General features: G+C 39.2%; 1 protein-coding gene across 1 annotated transcript in view; it reads left to right on the forward strand.

The window, feature by feature from the left end:
• LOC107725025 (cadherin-11-like) overlaps nucleotides 1-23640 on the forward strand; it is a 51474-nt gene that overhangs the window by 27260 nt on the left and 574 nt on the right. Inside the window, exons 2-12 of the mRNA XM_016534157.1 lie at nucleotides 10708-11165; nucleotides 11922-12216; nucleotides 12899-13018; nucleotides 14028-14195; nucleotides 15349-15455; nucleotides 15558-15689; nucleotides 17815-18068; nucleotides 18171-18307; nucleotides 18910-19031; nucleotides 19878-19995; nucleotides 23249-23500. Of these exons, the coding sequence (XP_016389643.1) occupies nucleotides 10914-11165; nucleotides 11922-12216; nucleotides 12899-13018; nucleotides 14028-14195; nucleotides 15349-15455; nucleotides 15558-15689; nucleotides 17815-18068; nucleotides 18171-18307; nucleotides 18910-19031; nucleotides 19878-19995; nucleotides 23249-23500 (1957 nt within the window). The 5' untranslated portion in view covers nucleotides 10708-10913. The remainder of the gene's footprint in view (nucleotides 1-10707; nucleotides 11166-11921; nucleotides 12217-12898; nucleotides 13019-14027; nucleotides 14196-15348; nucleotides 15456-15557; nucleotides 15690-17814; nucleotides 18069-18170; nucleotides 18308-18909; nucleotides 19032-19877; nucleotides 19996-23248; nucleotides 23501-23640) is intronic.

The following is a 23640-nucleotide window of genomic DNA, read 5'->3' on the forward strand; positions in this document are numbered from 1 at the left end:
ATATTCTACATGTACTACATAAATGCATGGCCCAGATAAATAAATAAAGTAGAACTCCCTTGTCGTGGGATTATAATGATTCATAAATCCCACAGGAATCAAACTCAGAGACACAAAACAAATGCAAGCCCCAGAGGATTAACAATCACATTTTCCAACTTGCTAGAATAAAGAGAGGATTGCCCTGCTTCCTTTGATACCTGCTAAATTACTATCTTCTTAATTTCTTCTGCTGCACAGTAAGCATGACGGTGTGCACTGGGGCCTGGGAGCTCCGGTCAGAATCAACCAGGCTGACGGGCCGCCTTTTGTGCTGCTCTTGAAATGGTGGACTGTGTCAAGTGCCGTTGAAAGCCCCATGAGGCACATTCACGTGTGTGTCTGGATGTGTGTGAAAAGGTCATTATGTAAAGGTGAAAAAGCACTGAGTGAGATTTAAAGGCAGTAATGCTCAATTCAGTGAAGGATTGGTTGGGGAAGATACTCCTCAACAGAAGAGACCTGATGATAAGGCCTTGCGGCGATTTAAAGGTTATTCGGCTAGGTACAACAGATATGTGACATGAATTAGCATTTTATGTGGATTTGATATTGTTGTGACTGTGTTAGGACTGCTTATGGTATTGAAGAATAGTGATAATATCACTCAACACTCTTTTTTAAGCTTTTCAATTGCATTTATTTGTAACTATAGTTACTTCTTTGAAATTTCCATTGAATAATTAAGTGGAGCTGGAGGAGATCCAACTTGTTGGTGGTTCACAACCAATGACTGACAGACACACAGTGGAGCGGCAGTTGGGAGGCGAAACATTAACTTTCAATGTGCCAAACTGTCACTTTGTTAAATTGCAGTGTTGCATTTTCCATAAAATTACTTACTGCTGAAACAGCTGGATAAAATTTTGTTCTACTTATTCCTCCATTATGGCCAGCAAATGTTGCCGGAGCAAGGATCAAGGTCCTTTAAGGATTTTAATAGCTTTTTAATGTTTCTTTATATATTTTCTAATTATAAGACTTGTCTTGTATGTAGGCTTTTAAATTAATCTATATTACATTTGATTTAAAACTCATTTGCCCCTTTTATTAAGAACTTTAAAAATAATATTTTAATTTGTCTTGATATTTATGTGTCCAGGTTATATAAAAATCTAAATATATCACTCTCAATACTATTTCCGTCATTACCTTTGAGATTTTCCGAAAAAAATGAGAAGTGGCAGAGAAGCACATCTCTGCCAGGGCAGCAGAGTCACAGTTTAAAGATCTAATTAATTTTCTAATTAATTTCAAGATTTCTACATAATTATATGAAAAAAGGTTTATTAGTCATTACTAAACTGGTCAGTAGTTGAACATTTTTAATTTAAAAACAATTGATTTCTTTTCACTTTTAAGTTTATAGTTGTTTAGCCTTTTAACCCCTAGCTAGCTAGCCAGTCCAATAACCACCCCAAATTTGCCATGTTTGATAGCCCTAATCCTGGCAGAGAAAACTGTCTACAGTTTTCAGAGACTTTTAAGGACAATTTCAAAGTAATCCTTCCCATGTATTTCATCTGTATTTATATTGATCAGATAGTGAACAGTGAGTAAACATATATTCCCATGGTGATGTTGGGAAGTATCTCATGGTTGGAAAGACCTCTCAGCCAATCAGATTCAAGGACCAAAACTAACTGTTGTATAGGCCTATAACCTGTACAGCCTATGCAAATGAACAAAAGAAGCAAATCAATTTGCACCCATTCTCTAAAAACTGGAATATATATGAAATACATTGTGGGATTGGATCGGTTTTAACCCAGCTTTAGACTATTATATAGTTTTTGACTTAATGTGACACACATGCCTCCATTTCATTCGCAGTTGCATGCAGTTCTATGCCAGAGCAGCTGGATAATCATTTTCAGTCTCTTTCCTTTTCTGTTGTGCACACTATTGAAATGGCACTGAGGTTTAATTTCTCTGTTTACCAATTCAATGAATTAACCTCTCCTCAAAGGAGACGCTTGGTGAAAAGGTATTAAAATTTGAGTGATGTTTATCAATGCACCATTTGCGTTTCAATCATCTCTGAAAAAGTCAAACAATAAAGCTGTCAGTCAAGTGGCTTCAGTTAGGAAGAAGCTTGCAGATGCAAGCAGTAAAAAGAGTGGTTTTAAAAAAAATAAACATCCTACAAGGAAATTCAGAAGGGGGGACGTTATTGAAATATGCCTAGTGACTTTAAATAGTGAAGGTTGCATGATACGATACGTTGTCTGGGCTCTGGGACTTGAAATGGCTCCCTAAATCCACCCAAGTTTGTCACAGTAGCATAATAGTCTCATTTCTAGCTCACTCCACTGTCTCCCTACATAGCATTGGTGGGATCCATGACTTTTTGCCTGCTGTCCCCCAAACCTCAGGAATCCCAAGTATTTTGTTTTCCCTTTGCCTCAAATCAATTCCAGACACCGCAGTTTCCTGCTCCCTGGATCCTCCGGGACGGGGCTGTCTGAAAACCCTGACTAGTCCTCCATTTTCCAGGAAATGAAAAGGTTTGGGAATGAGAGGCTTTGGCAGCGCCTCACCATTCACCTCTTTGTAACATAGCTGCTAAAAGAAAAATATGCAAGCACGTCTTACACACTGGCAGAAATATTCTGCGGCCTTGTGCGTGAGACAAAAGAGAAGACATGGGGCCTTTTTTAGCCTTGTACATTTGAATAATGGATGAAGTGTGTTGCTGGTGATTGAAGCTCTGAGGAGATGCAGCTGTCGTTAGTCAGTGTTTTTATAACCTAGTCATTAGTATTCTTATACAGATATACAGTGAAGCTATGAAGTGCTTATTGGAATAGCATAATAACTGAAGACATAATTAGGATGTTATTGATGTGTAAAGAGGGGAAAACTGTGTTAAATGACACCCAAGAAGTCAATTGAGAGGCTATAGAACTCAGGAATCATCATTCATGGCTGAATATTTTAAAGTCAGTCATGCAAGAGTTTTTTCCATAGACCCTGCAGTGACTCCGTTTAATACTGTCATGTACGTCTCCTTGAACTGATTATCCGTCAACTTTTGTTTAGTTGTTCTGAATTTCCTTAATAATTGCTCAAATATTATTCTTGTATTGCTTTCAGTTTCAATTTCATCATCTACAATACATGCGGAAGGAAATTATTCATTTTTCAGTACATTTAAACATCTATTCATAAAAATTAACACAGTCTTATTGCTGCATTCATTTTTGTTATTATTTAATTTATTTAGTGGAGTTTTTTGTGGGGGGTATGGCAGGAAAAGCACAGACTGGCTGGGGTGATTTTCAGATTGTTATTAATTCACCCATATTTGTGCTTGCATGAATAAACAGGAGGATAATGTGTTAGCGGAGATGAATAATGAGAGGAATTATCATTACCAGGCATGTGCAAAAGCTGATTCTCGTGGTTAATAATTATGGCTAAAGCTGTAATGAGTTTCGAAAGCTTGGTTGAGCGCCTCAAACACACGCCACACCAAATGTAGCCACACCTGCTTATGCGAATTAGTGCTAGGAATGGTGCCGTATACGTTTTTAGAGTTTATTATCAGAACATTCGGCTGTGTTTGACTTGTCTGACGGAAGTTGATGTTCTATTGGAAACGAATACGCCTCATAGAGTGGATAATCGAGGTATGCAGGGAATACAAGGCACACACTGTTGCCTTTAGGCATCTAACCTTCATGTTGTTCTAGGTAATATAAGTAGAGTGCTGAGCCTTGTTTGCCCTAGTAAGGTGATACTCGGTTCTCTTCTCCAAGGGCACGTGCTGCAGAACAGACAGTGGTGGAGCCTTGGGCTCTTCTGAAATAACATCATGAGAAAGTGTAATGGCGTTCATCTCTGTAGTCCGACTTATGAGACTCCACCACCGTCGCTCTCTCGCTGTTAGTAACTGTAGTTTTCCACTAACATGGAGCGGTGGCGGTGGTGGCAGCAGCATCAACATCTCAAAGGTGGCAAAAGCAAAGGCTTCCCCTCACCTCCATAACTAAGAACCCTGGCCACAACTGTTAGCATATTCATAATCCAGACCTCTCAGAGGAAGTGCGGGAGGCAGGGAAGGAGAAAGCGGCATGAGCATTAGTCACCTTTTTAGAATACAAATCAGCTCTTTAGCCATGCACTGCAGTGAGCCAGGCTGAGGGATTTTTGTTTGCGAAACACCTCCACCGATTAGTCTCTGTAATTGAATGGCAATTAAGAGTCAGGTTTCGCCCTGTGAGCACAATCGCTGACCAGGGGAAGTACTGCTGGGTAATGAGAAACCAAAAAGCTCTTTTCTCCGTGACAGCATCGGGAAAGGCTTTGATGGCAGAACTTTGAAGTGAATAGATATGCATCTCAATTCCCAGGTCCATCACGAGCACGTGTAGTGTTTAGAGGTTATGACTTCCTGTTACATTGCCACTTTTTAAAAGCCTTCTAGTTTCTATGCCTCAAATAGCAATCATTAATTTGAAAGCAGTTATTTTTATATCTGACTTTTAGTTGTGGAATTATGGTATAAGTACTAAAAGTTTTGGCCTTCATCACACTTTTGTTTAGGGTGAGTCCAGCACTGTAATGTGAATGTTTGAATGACACTCGGAGATCCTTAAAATTGCGCTTTGATGGAGCTAAACACTTGACCCCATTTGTTTGTACAGTACGAGCACTCTCTATGATGTAGTGGAATTTACATCTTTGTGTCTTGAGAGTTGATCTCTAAGTGCCTGAGGAGAAAGTGAAGATGGAGGAGAGCTAGAAGGAATCTCACACTGTCTGTGGTGAATCAAGCCTGTACTTAAAGGTGAAATGTGTAATTGTTTCAGTGTTTCTACAACATTTCCTCCATTCCCAGCTAAATATCAAGAGGCAATTACAAAGGTGCTGTCACATTAGCAAGTTTTGTGGGCAAAATTGTCAATATAATGATGATAAGTATGAAGTACAGTTGACACAGAAGAAACTTTCAAACCAAATAGCTTTCTATTGGTAAATGCGTCAAATTTACATGACCGACTACTAAATCTGTGTAGGAAAATCTTGCCCTCATGCAGAATTCTCGATTGCATGGATTCCCATTGAAATTACTGTATTTTGCCTGTAAATATTCTCCAGACACACCTTAAGTCAGCCAGTTGTACGTTGACCAATGGGATGAGTCTAGGGCAGGGCAATCTGTCCTGTCATTATTTTGTGTTGTTAATTCCTTATGGTGCCATTAAGTGGTGCTTTATTTTTATGGTCCCCTAACAGACATTCTACTGATTAAGTAACTTTGCAAGTACATGTCGGCTTATTCTACTAACCCTAACTCTAACCATAATGTACATATTAATACTTTAATGATAGTTTGTTGAGTAATGTGGATTATCAAAATAAAGTGTAACCACTTACTAGATGCTGTTGATATGCCTCCCCTCAATATACACCAGGGTAGAACCCAAGTTTCTTCAACAAATCTGTTAAAGCCAGCCACCAGACCAGCAGGCAGTACTTGATATCTCTCTTAGGAAGCTCCTGAAAATATAGAAACATAAATAAATAAATAAATCAAAAAAATTAAACAAAAAAATTATATATATATATATATATATATATATAAGACACTGCTGAATCATTTTACATGAATCACCATGTAAGTATATACTTTTGAAAAACAGTATAGAGAGTGTATGAGTGTGTGAATGACAGTATTACTACATACACATATTCTTAAAAAAATGACAGCTGTGGTTGCTCGAAATTCACTGTTAAAATGGTGACAATGTTTTAGGTATTACAGGTATTTATTACAACTTACAATTCATACTGTAGGTGATAATATACTAATATACTAGTCTACCTGAACTACCAAATTTGCTTTACCGTAAATGTACTGATAACCACTGTAATAATATGGGTAGTAAAACAGAAAACCACATGCTGGTTTGTGTTAATCATAAGTGGCCAAGAAGAAACAATTATTTATATGAAACCTATGTGAAATGTCACATACTATTTACTGTATGTCACTGTTCATTATACAGCAATTCCTAGTTTGTGTGACATGTTTAAACCTTTATTGAGCTTGATAAAAGTTCTTGAAAGTGTCTGTCTGAAAAAGAGATAAAGTGCAGTATTAAAAATCAGTTTTCAAGTAGCTAACTAAAAATTAGCCCTATAGTAGTAAACAAAATAAGGTGAACTCTTCATCCATTAAGCCTAAATGGAGTCATGTTGATTTCATTGTGTATTGTATGGTCAAATATATACACTCACACGTTTGATTATTAGTGTTTTAAGAAAACTGTAAAATAAATAAATAAATAAAAAATCATGAGAAAATATTTACACAATCTGTCACCATGCATCATGGAATATTGCTACACAGCATCTATATTTCACTTTGCCAGCTAAATAGCAATCCTGTATGTTGGTAATGGTAAAATAATACTTCACAACTGACTCTTAGTAGGGGAAACCTACAGAGAAAAAAAAAAAAAGGCAAAAGGTAATCATTTTCTAGCGCAAAAGCACTTTAGTGTAATATCAAATGTGTACGTGTGCACATACTTTAGATACAAATACAATCTCAGAGACTCATGTGAAAGCAAAGCTAAGGATCCAAGCAGCCAGTAGCATATATCAAAAATACATGGAGATGAATCATCTTTATTGCTTTACACCACTTCTACCCAGGTGTGCTTTTGCCCAGTCCTACAACAATGAATTTTACTGAGAGTAAAATAAAAAATAAAAGAGAGAAAGAGCGGAAAACAATGAGTGAAAAATTGAGTAGAGCTGACCACACCATTTTCACATTAGAGTTTGCTCTCAAGCCACTTTTCATTAGATGCTAAGTTTGTGGTTGGAGATCCAGAGAAGCAGAGTGTGCTTGCAGCTGAATTGCTGTAATTTTCTGCTTTTGTTTAGCGATAGCTGCTAAAATTCAGAAACCAACAGGGTAAGTGGCTGTTAACTGAAAATACTGTGCAAAGAACAGAATAACTATCTTTCACTCAGGTCTCAGTCTTCCACAGAAATAGCTTCAGTTCTGTTTGATTTCAAGTGTCATTCCATAACCCTTCCTCCCTTTCGCTCTACGTTTCCTTTTCTTGATCCTTCCGCTGTGAGAACATTTGATAGGAAATTAGATTCTTCTCAGACATCTGAATGCTTGCAATAGGCCATGACAGAGCTTCTGGATCCAGTTTGACATGTCTCCTAAGGATTTTGAAATCTATTAATTTACCCGTTCATCCGTTTATTTGTTTTATATCGTTATACTAGTTAGGCCAGAGGATCACTTCCAATGCCTTTCAGATTTTGCAGTTGCTTCATTTCATCTCAAGGCTCTCGCAGTTGCCTGAATCCGTTACTCAGCATTATGATTAAGGTCTTGGCATTTTATAGTGCAGAATTCAATATTTAGTTTAAGGCATGTGTAATATATTCCACTTAATATATCCCACTAAACTAGTAATTAGGCTGTGAGGCAGGGTGATCATTTGTGGTTCCAAAACACTGAGACATTTTCTTCCCTTGCCCTCTATTAGTCGTAACAGTACACGCTAGCAGTTTCTTTGTTCCAGAGACACACAAATACTGCTGCTCTTAAAATACAATATCTGCATTTTATTTCCTCCATCAAATGTGTTTTAAGATGCTAGAGCTTGAATCCCCTCAGCAGAGACACACTTAGATGTCTGGCCGATAAGAGTGCGTGATAAATAACGGTATCACTTTTACAGACATTACAGACATTGCAGGGTTGGTGAATCACTTACCAACTCTGAGTGACTCTGCACTTGGTTTGTTATACAAATGTTTCAGTAAGGACCAGAATAACTTACTCTGTGGTTAGACTATTTACTGTAATTTATCAATGTTTTTATAAATCATCAAGTGGTTTGGTGTTTGAGACAAAGAGCATTTACCCCCAATGACTAAGAAAAGCTGAACTATTCTGAAAAGAATGTTGTGGGTTGCAGGAGAGGGGTCTTCAACCTTTTTCAGATCCCTTGGTGGAGAGAGAGATGGAGCAGGGGCCTTCTGCTACATATTGTATAAAATGGCCTATAACAACATGCATATAGTGCCATATAAATGTATTTACATACTCTGTTATACTTAAAGTATATTACAGAGCTATTCAAATAATTATTGTCAAATGTTCAGTCATATACTTGTAAATGTTAATGAGTGAGAGACAATGAACATTTACCACAACATTAACCTCTTAATTTGAATTTCACTGAATATTATGCTTTTGGATAATGCATATATTCATTTTGTTTTACAAAAACTTGTTTGAGATCAAACAGTAATGTGCAGACTTAATGCAGTACCACTGCGGACCCCCAAGGGGTCACAAATCTCTTGTTGAAGACCTGTTACACCATAGTTTTAACTGAAATTAAGTGACAGAAGACTTTAACTGAAAGATGAGACATGATTATTAAAGTGTTTCTGAATACAGTATTCAGCTATGTACATCTCAACCTCAAACAAGTATGTGTGCGTACTTTTTTTAAAGAAATTAATAATGTTAAATGGCATATTAAATTGATAACACATAACAGTAAAGACAATTCAGCTTTGCCATAATACAAATAAGTTCCATTTTAAAATATGTATTAAAATAGCAAACAGTCACTTTAATTTGTAAAAAATATTTTACAATATTGTAATTTTATTGTATTTTGGATCTAATAAATTCAGCCTAAGTGCATTAGATACTTTTTAAATAAATAATAAAAAAAATAAAAATTCTTATTTTGATCGGGCTAAATGCTCTGGATTCCTAGTGCTCGCAAGAAGCACACTTGAAAGGAAGACTTTAGAGGCTGTAAAACCACTCCAAGTAGCAGTGCATCCTGACATTTTGGTGACCGGTCAATAATGAAAGGAGGGGATAGAATGTCTTCTTTCTCGAGCGCCGATGCCAATTTACAGCCAAGACTGAGATGAGCGTGAAGCAATATAATGTAATCAGGACCTGACAGTACAGAGGTCTGCTTGAGGGCACCCACTTTCCTAGTTCTCCGCTGGATGCACTTTATTTGGGAAATATTTATGGGCTTTGCTTTGCAGACTGGCAATTGGTTAGGTTTAGGTTTAGTTATCCACCCGTCTTGTGCCTTTCACACTCTCACAAACCCCTCCTCTGAATGTGTGTGAAGTGAGGATTTGACGTACTATGATTAGGGTAAGGATGGCGCTGCGTGCGTGTTTGGGTGCAGCGGGCTAACGTGGCTGCTGTTGTCAGAGCTGAAGGTTGTTAGTGGCTCAGTGGATGAGAAAATACCCGGCGGGCCGCTCTCCCATACCACGTCTGCCTACACCCAGACATAGAGCCTCAAGTGGTTAATTATGGGATGTGTAACATGACAAGTGTTTACACAGGATAAAAATCTGGAAAAGGATGGTCTTGTGTGACATTTATATTAGGAATTTTATGAGACATTATCTAATTTCCTATATTAATTAAGTTTATGATTTTTTTTTTTTTTTTTCAAAATGTAATTTATTTCTGTTATGGCAAAGCTGAAATTTCTGCAGCAATTACTCCAGTGATTTGATGCTCAAGAAACATTTCTTATTATCAATGTTGAAAATAGTTCTGCTGCTTAATATTTTTCAAGATTATTTTATGAATATAAAGTTAAAAAGTTCAGCATGTATTTGAAATGGAAATATTTTGCCACTTTATAAATGTCTTTAATGTCACTTGTAATCAATTTAAGGCATCCTTGCTTAATAAAAGTATTAATTTCCTTTAAAAAATCTTACTGACCCCAAGCCTTTGAATTATAGAGAATGAGTTTATGTATGTATTAATTTATTTTTTCTCTTCATGTTGTGCTCTTTATTCTTTGTCTGATCTTCTGGAAGTGAATAGAAACGTTTTTTTAAATTACATTTTCAAATAAACATCTATGAGACCTATAGACCTTGTGGTTTATATTCTGCAACGTAGAGAATAGCTTACCACAACAATGGTTTGCTGGTAGACCGCTGACTGTGTAATGTCTAATTGAATAGGCGCAAATGGGCTTACAACCTCTGATGCTTAATTAATTCAGGGTACACTGTTACAAAATGAATTAATACATTTCAACACAGTCGATTTAACTTGACTCCAGTGTGGTCTGACAAAAGCCACATTGTATTGCCAAGTTTTATATACAGTGGGGTCCAAGATTGAGAGCACTAGATTTAGATTTAGCATTAGATTTTTTCTAATTTAATGAATTGTTTTCATTACAAATTGTATAAGCATAACAATTTAACTAAAAGTTGAATTGAAATACTAACATGAATTTCAGAATGTATCTGTGTTTGATTTGTCCCCTTTTGCTTTAATGAGAGCAGCACTCAAGCTGCATGAACTCCCCAGGTGTGTTTGTAAAACCTGATGATCATGTTCTCCAGCATGATTTGAGCCAAAGAACATCTTGTGCTTCAGCGGAAACAAGAATATATGACCTTTACAAATCATTTTTGTCACATGATCAATGACACAAATGTTCTCATTTGATTAGTGACCTAGTAATAGTGCAGAAAAGTGTCATTAAATGTTTTATTATCCTAAAACTATTATCCTGTGTATTTCCAGGATTTATGCAGACAATTTAGACATTTGTACCTTACATTTCGCCATGTGACTAATGATGTTTTTTCTCTCCTTTTTTGTTTCAGAATCAGAGAGGAAGAAAGAGTGTAAAAGTATGACTTTGTGATGAATCTCAGAGGCCAACTCCAGTGAGGTGTCCTCCTGTCCCCCTCAACCCCTTTAGAGACCACACCATCCAGCGGACACCATTTCAAGGATTCTCTCTGGACCTTGATACCCACAGGAGGGGTGTGAACAGGAAGGCCCAGAGGAAGTGGACAGTGTGGGCAGGATGTGGGAGGGACTGAGACTGCAGGTGTTCTTCTTATGTTTGGGGGCCGCACTATGGAGCGCTGCAGCGGCAGCGACACACAGGGGCTCAGGGCCACGGGAGCGCGGCCACCGCCGCCATCTCTCTTTGCACAGACACAGGGAGAGAGGCAAAGAGGGCCAGGTGCTTCACCGCTCCAAACGAGGCTGGGTCTGGAACCAGTTCTTTGTCATTGAAGAGTACACAGGCCCAGATCCCGTCTTAGTAGGTCGGGTAAGTAGAAACAAGGAACTTCTACATCCATTTCTCTACATCCGTTCTTTATCTGCCTCCCCCTCTATTTTTCTCTTAAGGTTATGCTGTGAATGAAAGTCATTGGGGTTTTCATTACAGACAGAGTCCTTGCAATATCCTCCATTTGTTCCACAAAAGCAATCAGTGGCCCACTTGATTAAAGGTTATAAATTGGATTTCCTTTTTAATAACGGTGCAGTCCCCTATGGTTCTTGCATAGGGGAAATGGACGATTTATGGGCCTGCCGGATAGTTACATGGCGAACCTGCAGCACGTTGGCCTTTAAATTCCCACCTGAACCCAAGTGGAGGTTTAGACTTATTGAGTGGGGATATTCTGTGTCAGGAGTTTAATTTCATTTTAACCAGCATAATCAACATCCCTTGATTCGCATCAGCTCTATACACTTTGCTTGCAACATATAAACAGTCATACATTACGAAAATGAGGTTCGTTCGCATTTTAATATAAAACGATGAAGTTCGCTCGAGAGTAATGTAGACTAGCATTTAGGAGAGGGATGTTTCCCTGCTGAATTCACTGTCAATGCAGTCGGCCATCAGGGTGGATATTACTGTAAGATATGAGTGTGTTAATGTGATACTCTAGAGGAGATGCTATCATGGATCGCTGAAGACCAGCCAAAAAGCTTTCTACTTTGAGTCAGCGTTCTTGTTTGACCTGCTCGTTGTTGATGGAAACATCTCACTCACATGCTCTTTATCTTCTTCCAGCTTCATTCGGATGTAGATTCAGGAGATGGAAACATTAAATACATACTTTCGGGGGAGGGAGCAGGCACTATTTTTGTCATCGATGACAAAACGGGCAACATTCATGCCACAAAGACACTGGACAGAGAAGAACAGGCCCAGTACACCCTGACCGCCCAGGCCGTGGATCGAGACACCAACAAACCCCTAGAACCTCCCTCAGAGTTCATTGTCAAGGTGCAGGACATCAATGACAATCCACCAGAGTTCCTTCACGGCCCTTACTATGGGCGAGTGGCTGAGATGTCCAATGTTGGTGAGTGCGAGCCTCTGGAAAAGCATATTTGTCAGCTTCTTCTCTTTCTCTATGAGCCCACGCCTGACAGCTTGTTCCTCATGCATTATTCAAAAGAGCTGAAATCTGACTCTCAGAAAGTGAGTCGGTACTCTTGTTGCAACTGTTGTTTTGCGACTGCTGACTTGTCTGTGTGTGTGTGTGTGTGTGTGTGTGCGCTTGCATTTGTTTGTGTGCATGTGTTTGTGTTTACTGCATTTTCGCTGTGCAATACATCATCAGTAATGCTCTCCTGTCACGGGGTAATGATCTGTTACCCCGATACCCCCCGTTCACAGCTCACATAATACTACTGGGAACCTCGAAAGGCTAGTTTTGTCCAGGTCAATTCCTTATACTTTTAGACAAGTTGGTAAACACGCTGGGTAAAAACAGAATCAGATTTCATGGAAATTGGCCCGGCTGAAGGCAAAACATTGCATGCACAAACCCGAGGCAACGGTTTGTATCATCTAGCTTTAGACTCTGAAAAACTCTTGTTGCCTTTAAGAAAGGTTATTCAAGATCAACTTTATAACCTGAGAAATAGCCAAGTTGCTGTCCTCTCTCTTATCTTTGTTGTGAATGTCGATGGGAGGTGTACCTTAGACTTTGAGATCTGTGCAATATCCAAAAGCGATCTCTATCATGGCTTTCTCTTCAGGTACTTCAGTGATAAAGGTCACAGCTACAGACGCCGATGACCCCACATACGGCAACAGCGCCAGGCTGGTCTACAGCATCCTGCAGGGCCAGCCTTACTTTTCTGTGGAGCCACAAACAGGTACAGTCGTCAGTAATGATATTTTCACTGGTTCAGTGTTAGTTCTGTGGAGCCAGCCATGCATTCAAATATGCATCATGTGCAATTTCACGTCATGTTTGGCTTCAATTCAATTACCACGGTATGAGGATTGGGAATGAAGAGGGTAGTCTTTTCACGCTTCGCGAGAGCACCTTGCATTCTCTGAGCTAAATTAACCCGTGGTCACATTAGTCCTACAGTGTCCCAGTGGCAGTGGAAACCCCTACAGCAGTCAGAGGAGATGGAGCAGATGCTGCTAATAAACTAAAGCTGGATGTTTGGCTCGATCCTGTTCAGTGCTGCTCATCTGTGTGGTACTAACAAAACTGCCTGTGTATGAGATGCACACAGTAGGAGATGTAGAAGAGGGTACAGGATTCCCCCTTAAGAACAGTATGCATTTACTGTAACTTGATGATCATCAAGTATATTAAGGAAAAAACATTTGCTAATTCGGTTCACACAAAATGTGTAAAATATATATTCTATCATTTTAATGATTTTTTTTAATAAGATGTCATTCATTTGAAATACTAAATTACTTATTCCATGCAAATGTATGCATTTGACAGATTAGTTGAATGAATAATGACAGTCAAATCAAATAGCAGAATATAATCATGCAACTGAATTTTAATTGAACAGATTGTTGTAATAGCAATTATTTATACATTTAGACTAAATGTGACACTGAATTAGCCCATAGGTTTATTGAGCAATGAAATGTTTGAAATATGCATCTAATTCGCTGAAATATTAAATAGTTGGTGCTTTCTGACCCAGTTCTGAGGGGGGCATCTAACTTAAAGGGTTTTCACTTCAAAATAGCAATATTTGTTACTGCAAAAATCCATTCCAACTGGTTAGATGGAATAAATCTCATAAATGCTGATGAAACATACAATAAATCAATTAATGAATGGATGGTCATAAATGAATGGTCTGGGGTGCATCTTACTTCATATTGTGTTTATATGTGTGTATATAGGAATCATTCGAACTGCTCTTCCCAACATGGACAGAGAGGCCAGGCAGGAATACGATGTCGTCATCCAGGCCAAGGACATGGGTGGACACATGGGCGGTCTGTCAGGGACCACTCAGGTTAAAATCACCCTGACTGATGTCAATGACAACCCTCCGAAGTTCGCTCAGGGTGAGAGAATTTATTCTTCCAGCTGTGAATGTTCCCTCTTTCTCTGTCTTTCTCTCTTTTCCTATCTCCATCTCTCATCCATCCATCATTTTTGTCCTCCTCTATGCTTGTCAGGTTTTATTATTGTCACTGTGACCATGCCTTGCTCTTTGGCTGGCTACACACAACATTACTCTGACCTCTGCTATGCATGCACCAAGGGAGGAGAGTTTGCTTTTAGCCAGTGTACAGCTCTTTCTTCTCCACACTTCAATCCTCAAACCACATATTAACATTGACAAGCCCTCAGGGAACAAGTCAGAATCTGCTAATATGAGCTACAGATGTTAACATGAAAATATCACAACTTAATTATTCAAATGTTCTTTAAATGTTCAGCGCGAGCACAATGACATCAAGTCTCTCGAGCGTGAAAGGCTAGATGAAATATTTACTATGTTTGCGTATACAGAAGAGAGCAGGAACGGGCTAGTGTGAGCTAGCGTTCATGTGTTGCCGATGTGACATTAAACTGCACACTAAGCACATAGATTTTATCTGTCTTTTGTTCCAGAAATCGGCCCTATAAATCTCCTCCGAGCTTTTGCTTTTTTGTGCGCTCTGAGCCTCAGGCTCGGTAGCAAAGGGCCTTCAAGCTTTTCCCTGACTTAAGCAGAATGCAGCATGGTCCCAGCGCTCCAGCTCCTACACAAGCCCTGTTTTTGGTGCTGGTCGAAACCGTTATTCATGGACCAAAATAAACTGTACATTGCAAGGTTATTGCCCACAATGAGTAGCTTAGGCCAGCAGATCCTTAAATCTACCTCGCCGATAGTTTTGAGCCGACTGCATGATGGAACATTTCAGGAGCAAGATTGATTTTTTAATGTGGACAGCTGTTTGGCTCAGAGCACAGGTGAGAATCTGAGCTTCAGATATTTAATGTGGTTCTGTTCACTCTGAAAAAAATGCAGTTTGAGCAGTGGGCTGTCTCTTTTAGGCTCAATATTGATTCACAGAGATGTTTGCCCTATCCGAAACAGACTTTGACACATGACTCGCTGCAGACTTAGCTCCCAAAAAAATGTGTAGATGAAAACGCTTTTTTTTTGGTCTGTCGAGGGTCTGATTGAAAAAGCAGACCTCTTTGCATGCCCTGGCCTTTCTTCGCGAGGACTTCCTCCCCATGTGGGAGTTATTTTTATAAATGCAGCTGAAGCTTTTGGCTCTCAGCAGACAGGGAGTGGAGCCATATGGTTCTTCTGCGAGCTCCAGCCTCAGGCAGGTGTCTGCTATAGTCTTCATACACCCACCCACATACGCATACAGGCTCACTCGAACACACAAATATAAATTTCACACATGCACTCCTGTTCTCACCAGCTAAGAGCTCACAGGTGCGATCTGGCAGAGAACGGACTGGTGGATTATCGCATCTTGGAGGGAGACGGCATGAACCTCTTCGAAATCACCAAGGACTCGGAGACCCAAGAGGCAGTCATCAAATTAAAGAAGGTGAAGTGTGTAAGAGCGCCAAAGAAGTATGTGTTAATGCAACGTCTAGTTACGTAAGTGCAATTGTGAATGGAAGCAAGTATGTGCGCAAAAAGGGATGGGTGTTCTTGTCAGATAGCATTACTGTGAATTTCTCTATCCATCCCTTAGTCTTCTTGAGGAATCGTTTGCATTTAGCTTATTTGCTTGTTCATTTGTGTTCATATTTGCATGGACGCTCAAATATGCAAGGTTGTGAGCACAAGTGCAGGACTGCTGGGAAGCTAGAAAGTGATTTTTCACCATTTTCACTCTGTAATTGCAATGACATTGCCCATCCCTTCCCTATTATGTCTGAGATGAGCATTGACTTTCATGGCTGCTTCTCTCCGTCCGTGTGAGGGAAGCTCATCTGGGCCGTGCTGCCCGGGTTATTCCTCCCCTGTTCTGAGGCCCTGGATTATGCAGACAATTACGCAGCCACTCGGGTTAGGCTGCTGCCCATCCGTACCCCCACCTCCCGTGGCCGAGAGAAATCTCACATCACCCCGAGAAGCCTGCTAGCCACTAACCAGCTTTAGCCTGAGAGCCAAAGAGACCCAGCCTGCAGCCTTAACACTGCCCCCTGCTGGTGATCATTTACCTCTCACCCCCACAGCTTAAGATCTCTAGTGATCATCCACAAAATTATCATTAGAAAGGAAAGCATATTGAAGAAAGAAAAACGTATGCAGTCAAGAATTATTGCTGTTTAAGCTGTGTAAACCGGTGAAGCGTCAGTATATTGTGAATGTTGTTTGTATAAAGGAGGTTTGTATGGTGCAGGAACAATTGGAGGGGGATTTTGTCAGCCTCGCTTGTGTTTTTTTTTTTTTTTAAACGTCATGGCCACAGCAGTGCTTTTTCAGATTGCTGAGAAGGGTATAAGGAGGGGATGAATCATGCAGAAGGGTGAGAGAACAGACAATATGGCATGCCAACAACAATCAGCTTGATGCAATGCTGCTTCACTCAATAACACAATGTCTCACTGATACACCTCTTGGGAAATCATCACCTTTTGCTCTTCAAAGCATGTTGAAAATTAAGGTCGAAATTACTGACAGAATGGCCAGGGTTTTAATCAAGTATTCTGTTTCAACTGCGGGCAGGCGACACAGGCTGAATATTAAGAGGAGATGTAGCATTATTGTGAATACTATCTGCTCCTGATTAGGTTCAGTCGGGAGTTATTAGGTGCCAAATAAAGGATTGTAGTAGGGGAAAAAGAGAAGGAGGGGGGACTGATGTTGTCAGGATAAACAGAGAATAGTTTCCAACCTGTTGGAGGAAAGAAATGGGTCATACTTGTTTCCAGCATTGGCAGCTCCATTAAAGAGATCCAAAGAAAAGAAAATGTGAGAGAAGAGAATGAGGAAGCAAGAAAAGCAACTTTCATCCAATGAACACACAGCTAGCCGCCATGTGTACGTGTGAGTGTGTGTTTGAGTTGATATGTACCCTTTATGTGTAATTCTCACTTGGTAATTTGTGACCGAGAGGTGTGACGGGTGAGACAGGCTAATCAGAAAACAGGCGGACGTGTGAAAACTGGCGATGCAGGAGGACACGAGCGGACCAAATGACTGGCTGCTTTTGAACACTTTTTTTTTAAAATCTTGTTTTATTTGCTTGAACCTAAATTGCATGAGAATTGTGCCATTTGAGAATTGTAAAAAAGTGCAATCTGTAACTGAAAGATGTCTGCAAGAGCCTTGATATTTGAATGCTTTCTTATTCAGGCTTCTTTGTGGATTCAGTCTCCTTCCCAAATGTATAACAACAGTGCCCTCTAGTCTGCTTCTTTTAAACTTTTCCTTTTTTCCCTTTTTTTCTGGTTAGCTATATTCTAGTGTTTACTTTTCCTATTTCATTTCACTTGATTTACTATATTTGTAATCAATTAATGGTTGTTTTATTGCTCAGACTAATTTATCTCTTAATTCACCTTTGGTTCTCCATGTAGTCCAGAATCAATTGAGATGGGTCATTTTCATATTTGAACATGTAGAGTGATTCCTGAAAAAAACTAAATTTTTTTTTTTTTTCTATTGACAGCTTCCATCAAAGTGAATAACTAAATTGTATCCTGACCTCTTGTTTTCAGCCCGTGGACTTTGAGACCAAGCGATCATATACGCTAAAGGTAGAAGCCTCCAACCCACATGTGGACCCACGTTTCACTGCCTGGGGTCCATACAAAGATACTACCATTGTGAAAATATCAGTAGAAGATGCAGATGAGCCCCCGACCTTCATGGCTCCCGGCTACAACTTTGAGGTGGAGGAAAACGCCCCAGCAGGCACTCTAGTCGGCCGTGTGCATGCCAAAGACACCGACATCATGAACAACCCAATCAGGTAGCAACTGCTTCCTGTAAAATAATCAGATTACTTTTGCTTTACCTGTTTTTTGTCAGTACAGCAGTATGATCAGTTTTTTTTCTTTCTCTTTCATCCCAGATATATGATTCTACGCTACACAGACTTGGAAGAGTTTTTCACCATTAATACTGAGGACGGCATTATTAAGACCACAAGGCCTTTAGATCGAGAAGCACAGGCTTGGCACAACATCTCTGTCAGTGCTGCAGAGATTGGTAGGTCACTCATCGCTTTTCTGGGCTTTTAAATAACAGAGTAGCTTTGCATGTTTCTCATTTTTTCCCTAACCAAGCTCCCCAGCTCTCCCTCCACCCTGCTCTTGTGTGGTTGTAGTGTCGCCAGGCCTCCTGCATGATTTCAGAAGAGACAGCCACAGATTACCTCTTCAAACTTCAAATGATACCCTCAGTTCAGTGAACAGTGTGTAATTGGCCATAAAATGTTATATATTTATTTTTGTGTGCATGTGATTTCCTTGAGGTGCAGTTAGTGTTTGTTCTGTTTGAATTCAAAGATTCTGTGTGATACATTTTCATTCCACTGTCTTTGATAATTTTGACCATCAAAAATTCAAGGTCAAAGACATAAAAACTACATCGAAAATAGTCTTTTGTTATGTGGAAGACACTGTGTCTGAAAGCAAAATATCAAGGGATTTACTAAACCTGATCATTTCAGATTTTCCAATTGTGACAATTTTGGTTCTGTCCTGTCACTCATGTCCTTCCACTAAGGGCTAACTAAAGTTTTTACAGCACACTGAATTATTGATAAATCTTAAAAATTTGTCTCATTTTGAATTCTGTTGTTGTTCCAGGCGGCCATCACCAAGATGCAAAAGTACGAGTCAATATCAAAGTCAAAGATGTGAATGACAACGCTCCAGAGTTTGCCACTCAAAACGAAGTGCTTGTCTGTGAGAATGTCAGCCCTGGAAAGGTAAATCAACTAACTGTTTATTTGAGGACCAATTAAATATGTTTCAGCACTTATTAAATAATTAGCAACACCTTAACTAATGTAAACACTTGATGTGTTTATGTTATTAATGCATATACACATACACTACCATTCAAAAGTTTGGGATCAGTAAGATTGTATTAATTACTTTTATCCAGCAAGGATGCATCAAAAGTTACAAGTTACTAAATTACTAATCTGTGAATTAGAATATTTTCTGAAGGATCATGTGACAATACAGACTGGAGAATATTGAATTTATTGAATTTATTTATTTTTTTACTGTATTTTGATCTAAAAAATTAAATGCAGCTTTGGTGAACATAAGAGACTTATTTTAAAAGCATTAAAAAAAAAAAAAAAAAAAAAAAAAAAATAAAAACAGGGGGAAGATCTCACTACTTAAAATGGGTTTACAATTTAGATTTTTTTTTAAACAGTATAGCAGGGTCAGAAATTAATGTTACCATAGATAGATAGATAGATTTTTGGCTTAGATAACTTAATGTCCCTTATTTGATCCTTGTATCTGTGAAATGTATGACTGCCTTTAAATAGGTACAGGAAATGGTTAATGAATTAGCTAATTCCTAAAAGAGGTCACAACTTCTATCACAACTTTTAAATGAGCACTATAAAAAATTATATTGATGCCTAAATTTAATCAATTCAGTGTTAACTTTCCCTTTGTCGGCCAGTTGCAAGTTTGAATGAGTGACAGAGAAAAAAGAAAGAGAGATAAAAGAGGCATACATTTATTTAAAGGCATGCCCTGGTGATTTTAACCAATTTATCATGACCTGATTTGAACCCTCTGCTCCACAGCTCATTGAAACAGTTAGCGCTACGGATAAGGACGAAATGGCCCACCGCCAGCACTTCCACTTCAGCCTGGCCCCTGAGGTCACTAACAACCACAGTTTCTCCCTCAAGGACAACAGAGGTGTGTGGCACACAAAACACACCATAACAGAATAATTTGCACTGAAGAACTGCTTCTTTCAAGCCAAGTAAACTGCCTAAGGAAATACGCCATTTGAAAACACATTTGTTTTAGTCTCTTTCCAAACCAAATGAGTTTATCCATGTGTAGTAGTGAGTGTCTGCAGTGTCGCCCAGCCAACCTCGTGTTGATAATTAGGTCATGATGAGGTGGGAAAACTCAAGTCAAGCGTCGCTCTCATTTGAGCTTCTCCATCTGTGGATTTGAAACGTGGGTGAGGCCCAGCTGGTAGGCAGCCCCGTTTCTATCTGTTTCTCAAGCATCCTGCTTGGTGTTCCCAGAAAACCTTCAGCACCATACTTTAGTCTAATAGTCTTTCATCAAACAGGTAGGCACAGGTCTGAAGAACATGTATGAGAGCCCCACCTATACTGTAATGTGAGAGTCAGTCGCTGGGAAACGAGAAGCCTCAAGTTAGAGCCAGTTGAGGAGCCTCTCTGAGGAGTGTCGTCGTGACTGGGTGGTACTCAGTTTGAGGGGAATTTGCTGCTTTTATATGAACTCATTATGTGGTGGCTCTTGATAGATTACAAGCTGAATTATGTATGCATCAAAGAAACTGTAAATCGTGTTTACTTTGCTCACAAGGAGCTTTGGTGTTATTTTAGAATGCTCAGTGTGACTGCTATGATATGATAATGATAGTAGTCTAACATATGCTAACAAACTAAACTATTTTCCACCTGTAGAGCTGTTTAATTTCGAGTCGTACCTGGAAGAGAATTAGAATTTTCAAGCCGTCAGATCAGAAATTTGCAGTCGGTTTTTGGAATTACTTCAGATTTTCCTATTTTGCTTACACAAATTACACGCTAAACAGTGGAAGCTGCTGTGCTTAAAGAATCAGACAACTGTAGCTCCATGTAATTTAACCATATGTTACCATTTTACTCAAAAATCGAAAACCTTTGCTTTTCTGAACACCTCAAGGGACCCCATGGTGAAATAGCCTTCCAGGTTGGCCTACAAATTGACATAATTGACTGAGCTGCTCCATTCCATTGGCTAATTTCTGATTGTGCTATTTTTCTCGTTGACCACCAATAGATTGGAAATATAATGAAATCCCAATAGCTGATTCCAGTAACTCCACATAATTGGTGCCTTAGTGAGCGAAACATGCATTAATTGTTTTTAAAGGGTGAATGTTTACAATCACAGATCTGTTTAGGCTTTTTTCTTGGTTAATAGAGCGAACCGATGTGAACCTAGAAGTTGAGGGAATGAAAGAGAGAGAGAAATGACTGTCTTTCCCATTCGGTCTGCTTTAATGAGAAAGGAGATGAGCACTTTTTAGCAGGCCATTTCAAAAGCCAACAATATTAGGGAGACAGATTAGGCTACTCAGATTGACTGGCCTTATCAGGATCCAGAGCCTTTCAAATGGATACAGTTTTCAACAGCTTTGCCCACCCATTTATCTGAAGCTCCATTATGCTCCACTCTCCGCACAGAGGCTCTGACATTGCTCCTCTTATCAGATGGACGTAATGAAGGCCTGCTGATTATAAATGTGCATGAACTCTAAATATTAAGTATATAGAATATTATCTGTGTTTAGTAATAATGAAAAAGTAAAAATGCATCAGATCTGGTTTTGGTCTGCAAGGTTTTGAGAATGCAAACTGAATTTAAATGTGGGAATTAATCATCATCCAGCAATTGCAATTTTTAGTAAATATCTGTCATTGAGAGCCATAAAGTTAGGGTCTGTAAGTTCCCTTTCGTGGAACTTCGAACTGCGTCCTCTAGGGGTCGCTATGGGGAACGCCTCATCGTGACTTATGTTTTAAAAAAAAAAAGTCAAAATAGATTCTTGCAGTCTTTTTTTAATTGAAAGTTTAAAATAACTTATGCCGTAATTTTTAAACACATTATTTGAATATTATGGAAGCCCATTTCTGCTGAAGTTATCAAGTCAGAGATGTAACATCACAATTGCTTCCCAGCAGGCACACAATATTATAAGACGTTTATATTTGGTTAAAAAAACTAAAAACTAGGTTGATACTTCGGGTGACCAAAATTCAATGTCAACTCAATGTCTAATGTCAGTATTAATTTGATGTCCAATACTGACGTCAGTTGATGTTGATATTTGTTGTTTTTAGGTTGTGTAACCAAAATCCAACGTTAAGTCAACTTCAAATTGGCGTCAAATACTGACGTCAACCCAATTTTCATTCTCAACCAAAATGCAACATCTGTCCAACGTCATGTCCAACGTCAACCTGATGTTATATTGATGTCCTGTGCCTGCTGGGTTGTTATAAAGTCAGAACTGTGAGATATAAACATACAATTCTGAGAAAAATACTTTTCATTCCGTGGCAGAAACTTCTTCCATAGAATATTTTCCAGATAAGGATTTATGAAGAATTTGATTTGGCTTCACATTGACAGTGTAAAAAAAAAATGCGTTTATAATAGCAGACTCAATATTTTTGTCACACATTATGCGCACATGACCAACACATTCATGCTCCCTTCCTGGCACAAAGGAGACTTCCTTGAGAGTGCTCAGTGTACAGCATTTGCCAATAAAGGTGGCCCAAAAGCACAACATTGTAAACAAGGACCCAGAGGAGCTCTCTCAGGTTCAAATGTTGCAAATTGATACTTCACACAGCCCATGATAATCTCACTGACAGAATATGATATAGAATTATAATGGATAACATTAGATTGATCGAGCCTGTCCATGGCATCATGCTATATGAGTGTTGTAGCCATATCATTAGTGGCCTTCCCTGACAGAGCCACTGAAGGTTGAAGAAAGTGGTGCCAGAGGGAGTGAAAATGACTAAACCCCAGGCCCCTAAATGAACTCACTCCATCTATGCCTTCAGCGTGACCTTGCACTGAGTCAGGGAAATGCGCTGGCACTGATCCATCCCTCCCAGTTGCAAATAAAACCAATACCGCTCCCTCCGCTCTAACTTTGATTACACTTCCAAAAGCTGATAAATGTTCTCAATATTAAACATGAATTTAATATTGGAGGATTCACACCTCATTGACTCTCACCGGTGGCTATGGGTAGTTCTCATGCACCTAAACTCCAGGGAACGGAGAACTTTCCTGTAATTCTATTCAGCGCATTTACAACTCTGTTGTTGTTTTACTAAAATCCTGTAACCTCCTCATCAGCTGAAGTAAACATTCCATCAATGTTTCTCTGTTGCTTCCACAGATAGCACTGCTAGCATCTTTGTGATCCGGAAGGGCTTCAGCAGAATGTCCCAGGATATATATCACCTTCCCATCGAGATCAGCGACAATGGTGTACCCCCAATGAGCAGCACCAATACTCTTATAATCCGTGTGTGCAACTGCGACAGCAAAGACACTATTCTCTCTTGCAATGTGGAACCTTTCATCCTGTCAGCAGGGCTCAGCACCGGAGCTCTGATTGCCATCTTGGCCTGTATTGTTATTCTACTGGGTAAGCCTAATTGTATTTGTATATGAATACACAAGCAAAGCAACCACGTGTAAATAATAGAGGTCTAGCTTGGTTGGTTTAAACATCTTATAGGGACCTGATGCATGTCAATATTTGCATTTCACCCCAAAACACACTGG

Source organism: Sinocyclocheilus rhinocerous, unplaced genomic scaffold (genome assembly GCF_001515625.1).
Source record: "Sinocyclocheilus rhinocerous isolate Xijiao unplaced genomic scaffold, SAMN03320098_v1.1 scaffold1266, whole genome shotgun sequence".
NCBI lineage: Eukaryota > Metazoa > Chordata > Actinopteri > Cypriniformes > Cyprinidae > Sinocyclocheilus > Sinocyclocheilus rhinocerous.